The sequence below is a fragment of the Eptatretus burgeri genome, chromosome 2 (genome assembly GCF_056783735.1).
Source record: "Eptatretus burgeri isolate ZD-2024b chromosome 2, Ebu_testis_v1, whole genome shotgun sequence".
NCBI classification, from domain to species: domain Eukaryota; kingdom Metazoa; phylum Chordata; class Myxini; order Myxiniformes; family Myxinidae; genus Eptatretus; species Eptatretus burgeri.
Window position 1 is genome coordinate 45,571,617 of NC_140962.1, and position 9,759 is coordinate 45,581,375.

Sequence of the window (9,759 nt, forward strand, 5' to 3'; positions counted from 1 at the left end):
TCGGCGGCCATATATATATATATATATATATATATATATATATATATATATATATATATATATATATATATATATATATATATACATATATACATTTTTTTTTTTTTAAATATAAAAGCCTTCAAAAATCTCCGAAATGGCTGAACAGATCGAGGCAAACTTTGCAGGTGTGATCGACTCTCAATGAGGAACAAAAACTTCTCCACCTATGATGTCATTCGATCACATGGTTTGGCAGCGATTTTATTTATTTATATATATATATATATATATATATATATATATATATATATATATATATATATATATATATATATATATATATATATATATATTTTTTCTTTTGAAGAATAAACTTTTAAAACTATTCTGCTCCAGAACGGCTTGACGGATCGAAAGGAAACTTCACCCACATGTTCCCAAAGCCTTGGGGATACCAAGGTGTTTACAAGTAATCAATAGGTCATATGGTTTGGCAGCCATATTGGATTCTATGCAAAACTTTTAAAATACATATATATATATATATATATAATTTCTTTTGAACTGCTTCATCAATCGACGTGAAACTTCACAATTACGATCTAGTAGTCATGGGGAATATATGTTTTAAATTTCAACCTGATCGGATGGATGCATGGTCAGGCAGCCAGAATTATTTAATGTTTTGAATCTGGGTTCAGGGATTTAAATCAAACTTGGTGCAAGTATATATAATGATGTAATAATGTAGGTGGAGGCATATCTGGCGACAGCACGACATTGAACAGTGCCCTTCCAGCTATGTTCTTTTTCTCTGTATCTGTTTAAATATGTCTTTTAAAAAGCGCACACAAAACTTTGGGCACAAGACGCCATGGGAGAATGCACAGGTGCTGTCAAAACTGCAGTCTCAAAATGGCAGTTAAAATCACCATAAGAGTCATGTGGAAAGTTTTTGTTGTGGCACGTGGCCATATGACTCATTGAGCTGAGAAATACTGAAAACGCCTGATGTGCTGCAGCTTTAATGCGCGAATGAGCCTGCCGAGAGTGGTGATTAAATAGGCAGGCACGAAGGGAGAAGGAATCTTGGAATCGGTGCAGAGCACACTGTGCTTCTCGCCTACTCCTGGTGAGCTGAATCGCACCCCACCAGAACAAAGCTGCGCCTTCTCTTCTCAGCACGGAAGCGATGAGACATTCAACAGATCTGCCACCGGACTTTTTGCCAGTGTCTTTATCGGCTTTTCTTACAAGATTTATTCTCGTCTCATAAAATCCCGACGTATATCTCTTGCCATGTGATTGAATGGGCCCTAAGTTTAAATTAATTAAGGAACCTATCGTTCGCTTGGTCCATTTTTGGGGCTCGTATAGTGAGTGAAGGGTAAGGGGTGGTTTTATTGTTTATTCATTACATACACATTTGCACTATTTTTGCTTCATGTAATCCTTCCCCCTAACATTTGCTTGTTTAAATATACCTGGTCTTTGGGTGGATTTTCCATGTTCTGGTAGTCTCGTTTCGTGGTTTAGGGTGATTGCAGGTTGAAGTTTGGAAAACCAGTTCAAACCAGCCTCAAACCCCATTTGTGACCAACAGTTGCTCGGCCAAATTAGATAGGTCATGGATGTCTGTCAGCGGTCTCAAGTTATTTCTACAGCCTCAACGAATACTGTAACATGGCAAACGGGCCTGGGAACCTGTTCAGGGTTGTGGACTTAGCTGGTGGTTGCGGCCGTTTTGACACACCCTGCAGGGTTTGTACCAGGTAACCGGAATGGACCAGTGGCTGTAACAACTGTACCTGCATTACCTGCATTACCTGCATTTTCTTAAAGGGCGAAAACAAAAACGCTTCAAATCATTGTTCATAGATGCAGTCTTGAGGGTTGTTTCTCATCAACTCTTGGCCTCCGCATGTTGATCTCCACAAAGCATTTGATTCAGTGAATTGGGATGCCCTCTGGAGGATTGTCGGTCTTTGTGGGGTGCCATCAGAGTTGATCAATCTGATTCTGAACGATACCTGGTAGAGAGAGTGCTGTGAGTTGTGGTGGTTCCATCTCTGACATTTCCAGTTATCACTGGAGTTTGTCAGGGGTATATATTGGCCCCCACACTCGTCAACACTTGCATGGACTGGATTTTGGGGAAGATGTTGGAGAGATCAAGCTGCGGTGCATCGCTTGGGAATGTCAAGATCTCTGACCTTGATTTCACAGATGATGCAGTCATCCTTGCGGAAACACTTGATGTCCTTTTAGGGGCACTCGAGGCACTGAATGAGGAATCTGAGCCACTAGGACTACGGGTTTCCTGTGTCAAAACAAAGATCCAGGCTTTCAATGACATCTTGGATGCTACTGTCTTGTCTCCCAGGCAAAAATGCTCCTGTTAGAACTGTAGTATATGAGAGTTGTACTCTCATATGCTATAGTTGGTAACAGGACCTACTACGGTAGTCTGCAGAGAAGTACTTCAGGAAAGGAATGTTATTTTTGCCTGGGCTGCACCTGTTTGTGTTGAGGTCGGGGAGAGATTCACTTACCTTGGGAGTGATAGTCATGTCTCTGCGGGTTGGGAGCTGGATGTCAATAAACATCTGGGTCAGGCCTGGTCTTTTTTTCTCTTCTCTGGGGAGTCATGGATTCACTGGATCATGGGGTGTGGTGCTGTCAGTACCCATGCAGGAGGACGAAAGTCTGAGACTTCTGCTACTTGGTGCTTCCAGTCTTGCTCTACAGTACGGATGTGAGACTTGGACTCTGACAAAGGATCTGAGAGACAAAGACTTCACTCCTTCAGTACCAGGTCTCTTTGGAGAATCCTTGGCGATCGCTGGTCACAGTTTGTGTCCAACAAGCAGTTGCTGAGAGAGGTTCAAATGATATTTGTTACTTTATAGTCCGTGAGTGTCAGCTGCAGCTGTATGGACATGTGGCTCGATTTCCTGACGCTGATCCTGCTCACCAGATTCTCTCAGCAAGGGAGCCTCGTGAGTGGAGAAGGTCAACGGGAAGACCATGTGCCTTGTGATTGCAGCAGGTTGATCGGCATCTCAAGGAGATGGGGATGGGCCAGGCATATGCCTGGGGATGACCAGATGGAGGCCCCTTGATTACTAATGGAAAATGGACTCAATGACGTGCTGCTTCGCCACATGCTCCCATACCGAACCTAACCTAAACTCAAAGCAGAGTTTTATATTCGTGTGTGCGTGTGTCTTCCATAACTCCAAAACCATGAAACTGGGCAGTCTGAAACTTTGCATGCATACTAAGGGAACTCCAAGGGGTGCATGAATGAAAATTGTGTTTGGATTAATTTAAACACCCCCTTTGAAGATCATTAACGGCCTTATTTAATTGTCCTTTATCAAGGTTCATCCTTTGTCACCTCGTTGTCCTATTCAAATGTGCCTCATCTTGGAACGGGCTACAACAGTTTCTTCATAATAAAGCGCTCAAAAATGGGTTTTTTTCACTTTCCTTACTCTTATCATCAAATGCCTCATCTTCATACCTACAAATCGCTGTGTACATCACAATGCTTATAAACATCCAAACGCCATTGTTTGTGGATTTATTTCATTTCCGCACATGCAATAAGCTCGAGAATCGCTTACCCTGAGCCAAATTTCAAAATTTAAATTGAAGAATTGACCTTAGCACCAGGTCCGACTGCTTTAAAAAAAGTGTTCATTTGTCCAACTTGAACGTTGTTTGACACTGAGAGTCTCCGAGTGTACATGCTTTTATTTTGTTTCTGCACATGCTCTTAACCTGCGCTGAGATGTCCGGAGTGTCAAACATTGTTTTAAAATTAGACAAATGAACACTTTTTCGAACAGTTGGATCTGCTGCTGAGGTCAAATCCACAGTTTAAATTTTAAAATTAGGTTCAGGTAAAGACATTCTCGAGCTTATCACATTTCAGCTGTGATGCTTATAAACGCACATTATTTGATACTCCCGACATGTCCGGGCAGTGGTTCTCTCCGGACGTGTCTGGGTGATGTTTAGAGTATGACCACGAGAAAATGTATTTCAGACATTATTTTGTTTCCATCTTCACTGTTATTCTATGCAGAATAATTTTGATGAGCCAGTGTGAATCGTAATTAACACTCCACCGCATGTCTGCCTTGCCTTCCCCTCACTTCACGTTTACCTCTTCTCAAACCCCTTCTCCCCTCTACACTCCATCCCCATAAAACTCTCTGGACGTTTATAAGCATTACAGCTTCAAAGCGATAAGCTCTAAAATCTCTTGGCTGAGTCGAATTTCAAAATTTAAATTGCGAAATTGAACTTTACTGCAGTTCAGACTGCTAAAAAAAAAAGTGTTCATTTGTCCAATTTGCACATTGTTTGATACTCCGGTCATCTCTGGATATTCCCGTGTTCAGTATGACCCAGCCAGACATTCCTTATTAACCGTTCCGTTGGAGTGCTTGCTTGAGTGTTTAATAGTGGTGGGTGGAATTGATTCCAAAGCACTCAATTCCAATCAAGGAATTGAAAGGAATGGAGTGGAACGGAAATCGACGTCAACTCGAGTCGTTCCTACTTCATATGAATGAACGTTTTTTTTCATCCCTGTTGGGTATTTTACGGTTACACATGGCCTGGTCATGTATTAATTGAAAAGGAACATGCCCCTGGGTGTCCCATTTGCAATATAGCAGCAAAAGCAAGTCAATTGCTAACTAAAAATTCCCCAAGGGCATGTTCCTTTTTAATGAATTGCAAGGCATTTTGAGTTGGCCATTAAAGCATGCTTGATTGCTTTGCTGATGGACAGGTAGGCAATACACCAAGTGATGAAATGTCAACATGTCGTTCAAAAGGCAAAAAGTGCAGTTTGGAATTATTTCGGAAAGGTGAAAGAAGACTCCGAAAGTTTCATGCTCACTTTATTCAATAGACCTTACTCATCACTGTAATTTCGATATTCTAAAACATTTGAACCAAACACCAGAGAGAGTACCCATGAGTAACTTGAGAATGTGGATTCAAAGAAACCAGTCTGCAATACCAAGTTCACTTTCGCAATCGACGATTAAAAGCACATTCGCCCCAGTAACGCAGCAGTACACTGCTTTCGTTTCCCCTCCCCTCACACTGCCTTCACTTTCCCTCCCCTCACACTGCCTTCGCTTCCCCTCCCCTCGCGCTGCCTTCGCTTCCCCTCCCCTCACGCTGCCTTCGCTTCCCCTCCCCTCGCGCTGCCTTCACTTCCCCTCCCCTCACGCTGCCTTCGCTTCCCCTCCCCTCGCGCTGCCTTCGCTTCCCCTCCCCTCGCGCTGCTTTCACTTCCCCTCCCCTCACGCTGCCTTCGCTTCCCCTCCCCTCGCGCTGCCTTCCCTTCCCCTCCCCTCACGCTGCCTTCCCTTCCCCTCCCCTCACGCTGCCTTCGCTTCCCCTCCCCTCACGCTGCCTTCGCTTCCCCTCCCCTCACGCTGCCTTCGCTTCCCCTCCCCTCACGCTGCCTTCGCTTCCCCTCCCCTCACGCTGCCTTCGCTTCCCCTCCCCTCACGCTGCCTTCGCTTCCCCTCCCCTCACGCTGCCTTCGCTTCCCCTCCCCTCATGCTGCCTTCACTTCCCCTCCCCTCACGTTGCGTTCTCTTCCCCTCCATTTCCCTCCCCTCATGCTGACCTTAGTCCTCTTTTCCTTCTCTCTTCTCGCTGCACCCACCCATCCAACCTCGCTCATCCACCCATCCATCCTCGCTCATCCACCTTCCCATCCTCGCTCACCCACCCATCCATCCTCGCTCATCCACCGACCCATCCGTCCTCGCTCACCCACCCACCCATCCATGTTCGCTCACCCACCCACCCACCCACCCATCCGTCCTCGCTCGCCCACCCACCCATCCGTCCTCGCTCGCCCACCCACCCATCCGTCCTAGCTCGCCCACCCACCCATCCGTCCTCGCTCGCCCACCCACCCATCCGTCCTCGTTCGCTCACTCACCCACCCACCCATCCATGTTTCCTCTCTCTGTGTCTCTCTCCCTCCCTCTCCCTCCCCCCCTTAGTATCTCTGTCAGCAAAGTGATGGGTGGTATTTGCTTGGCAGATAAAATGCAATACACACACACACTTTTGGAAAAATTTGTTTCTTTGTTGAATTTGTTTGAAAAATTTGTTGTTGGAAAATGTTTGGAAAAATTAGGTCACAGTCACAAATAGAATTATTTTTCATTCCAGCAAACAAACATTTGTTGCCTCTTTGCAGACTCGAAGGATGGTGAAGCTGGAGATTTCTTGGTGACAGCTGACTTCACAGGAGCAATCAAAGTCTTTGTAAACCGACGAAAAAAGCCTAACGCTGTTCCTGAAGTTTCTGCACAGTAATCTTCTACTCAAGCAAGCATGACACAAATCTGCAAAGTTAACTGCTATGTTCGCATCAGAGACTCATTCAATTCCCCTTTATTAATGATCTCTCTTGATTTTTGTGCAGGTAGAATATTTCTCTCTCTCGGTTGCATTGGCTATTACCATCATCAAATCCAATCATATTCCTGTATGAGTGAGGAAAAGTGTGTAACGTAGTGTTTCAATGCATTGCATTGTCCTTTAATTGACTTCTCCCCTTTTTCAAACGACAATACGTTGTTGTTTTTTTTGTTTTGCTTTTTTTCCCCATTGATGAAGGCCCTCCAGGTCCATTCATTCTGGAATGCTCTTCATTTTTCTGTACTCTAAAGGCCTATGTGGGTCTGCATAATTTAATTATATTTACCATTCATATATTTTGTGCAAATGCTCATCGAAGAGCAATTTCTTTGTAGTAAATCCATTGAATTTCATGAAAATAAGACTGAGAGAACGGTGGTGCATCATGAGTCTAGAGCCAAACTAGGTACGATTAATCACGTTCCAGACGATGCTCAAGACTTGCTTAAACAAGCACGATGCACACACCTGTTGAACTTTCACATTGCTCTATGTCATTCCTGAAGTAACAACTCTACATTTTCAATTGCTGTGCCCCAGCTACTCGGCTGGACTCGGGAGTCCTTGTCAGGGCTATGATCGTGTCTGGTTGGTGTATGCTTCGGAGGAAGCAATTGTATTTGAATTTGGTTTAATAATTTAATTTTGTATTGAGTATATTTTATTCCATTCTAATATATTCTGTTTCTTATGATTGCTTAAGTCCTGAGAGGGGACAACATATTCGTTGCCCAAGCCAAAGGACATTCCATCATCGAGATTGGCCGTGGAGATGCGAGAAGAAGATTGACCGACATCGTGTGGGGGTTAAGTTGCAAAGGTAAAGAGATTCAAAGTTGGATGCACTTGTCATCAGAGGCCTGCATACTGTGGCTGCTTTGTCTTTGTGGCCACTGAGCACACGTCTCTGAAACTGCTTTTCCACGGTACCTTTCAGCAATTACAGCGTCGGTGAGATTGGAGTTTGTGATGAGCCACCATTTTGGGGTTTCTCTTCACCAAAATATCTTACTTGTTTATTCCACTTTTTTTCAGTAACTTGTGATTTAAATATATTTGCACCAAAAATGAGGACGTCTCATGAAGGGTGAGAGATGTGCACACAGATGATCAAACTTCTGAGGACAATGTCAAGGAAAAAATGCTGCTTTTTGGGATTTCCAAAGCTTAGCAATCAGGAAATTGTTCGTTTTTGCAATACACGTCATAATGGCCCAACAATTAAAGGACTTGTGCAAAACAAGCTGATTTTACATGTTCACGACAAAATCTTTCAATATCCACCAGGATGTGATTACCCGATCTCTGATAGGTTTTTCGTCTTTAGTTCCATCAGTGTGCTCACTTTAACCCAGAAGACGTTCTGACACTGTGACAAAACCGTCCTCAACTGAATGTTGCTCGGAAATGTTTTCTTTTCTTTCCTTTTCATTTTGATGTTTCAGGACTTGCTTGACAAAGTATTGTACATATGGTTATAACCACTGAAATGTGCTTTACTTGTTGGTCTTTTGTTCTAACCGTGTCCCACCTTAAGCTTTGGATTATCATTTTGTTATGCGTATGGCATGCTCCTGTTGCTCAGCAGTATGTTTGGAACAGTTGCAGACATAATGTACTTTATAATATCATGCGCTACTGTTCCTGCTGCTGCTGCTGTGGTGGTGGTGGTGGTGGTGGCCATGACCGACTCAGAGTAATTATCTTATGGAATGTCGACGGTGTCATTCTTTATGATGCCCTCCAAACAGGTTTTGCCCAAGATCCTTGAAGGAGTATTTCAAAAAGAACACAAGTTTTTAATAACATTATTTATTTATTCTTTCCCTTCATCTGTTGGTGATTGCACAGTGTAATTGTGGTGTATGCTTGCAAGGTCTCCCAAATTGAGTGTGGAAAGCCTCCTTTCCCATTCCCCGTTTTCATCACCATCACGACAGCTCGTACGAGTTGCTCGATGAGTATTGTTGGGATTTTGGTTGCTCACCATTTTGGTTACTAAAATTGCTCTTCTGGTTTACATGCAGTTTTATGTTTGTTTGCTTTTTCTGCAGCATTTGCTTGATGGACAATATCCAGAACAAAAACGTTGCATGAAGTTTGCAGGGATTATAAAAATATACAGCAGGTCGCTCAGGAAGTTTAGTTCAAACAGGTGTGGCTGCAACAAATGCCATGCCTGTTTGTTATCACTGCAGTTTCCTGCTAACCTATGTATATGTTGTGAATGTGTCTATTAAAGTCTCTTCTCCTGAACGATGTTGTTTTACTTGCTTCATTGTACTCATCTTCATCTTCATCTTCATCTTCAATTGAAAAAGCTAGGAAATCACAAAAATCTTGAACCTTGACTGCAAAGAGGTGTATCGATGCTACTTACCAGGATTACTCAGTAATTTGAACTTGCTTAAAGTTGAAAATAAAGATGATTGTTTAGTTAAAATTGTCAATAAATGCTGCAACACATTTGAAGATAAGGGGCTATCCATCTATTATGTATGCTTAGGAGGGGTTAATTTCCCATTTTTTTTTTTTCTTCCCAAGAATGTTAGACGAGCTTGGATTATAATATGGAAATCACGTGATCCAGCTGAAAATATGTATGCAGACAATTGTCTTGCATTGTTTGAATTGCCTTCAAGGAACATCTACAACAGCCTCTTTTAACAATGATTATAACCCACGAAGCAGTACCTCTCACACGTCACCGACAGGAGAATGTGGTACTCTAGCTGGAATAAGGTGCGTGCAGCGTGATTTTTGTTTTGTGTATCGATTTTCGTTTATAGATATAATAGGTACTGTATATGAATAAGGAAAACTATTTATGTTGAGTTCCATTTACTAGCACAAGTAACGAAGCGATAATCAGCATTTTTCTCCCTTTGCCAATGTCTAGTGCAGTTGCCGCTTTTTGGCTGTCCGAATAGGAATGATGTGGATCGAGTAAGTTGCAATCACCATCAAGCCATCACTTGGATACATGTGCCCTTTCAGGATTCAATCCCTTTCCCTCTGACAAGGTCAGAGACCGGGGGTATTAAAATGAGCTCCGTCGGACTGACCAATCATCCGTCCATAGACTTTTGCCATTTTTGTATGTGTTTTCAAAAACTGTTAAGGATTTGGTTATCGTATTACACAGATCCATTCCTCACATCACCCAAAAGGCAAGGGACCTAGAGCGTCAGCTCATTTTTTTTTTGGGGGGGGGGGCATGAAAGGCTCTCGTCATTTAGAGTAAAACTAAAAAGCTGTGGGCATGTGCATAATAATTTTCTTGCCTACCTAAGTATCAGCTCAGCT

The 9,759-nt window shown here is 42.9% G+C and overlaps 1 protein-coding gene across 1 annotated transcript in view; it reads left to right on the forward strand.

The window, feature by feature from the left end:
* The window catches only part of WDR44 (WD repeat domain 44), a 76,495-nt gene extending 67,786 nt beyond the window's left edge, over positions 1-8,709 (forward strand). Inside the window, exon 20 of the mRNA XM_085869207.1 lies at positions 6,230-8,709. Coding sequence (XP_085725333.1) covers positions 6,230-6,348 — 119 coding nt within the window. The 3' untranslated portion in view covers positions 6,349-8,709. The remainder of the gene's footprint in view (positions 1-6,229) is intronic.
* The last annotated feature ends 1,050 nt before the right edge of the window (positions 8,710-9,759 follow it).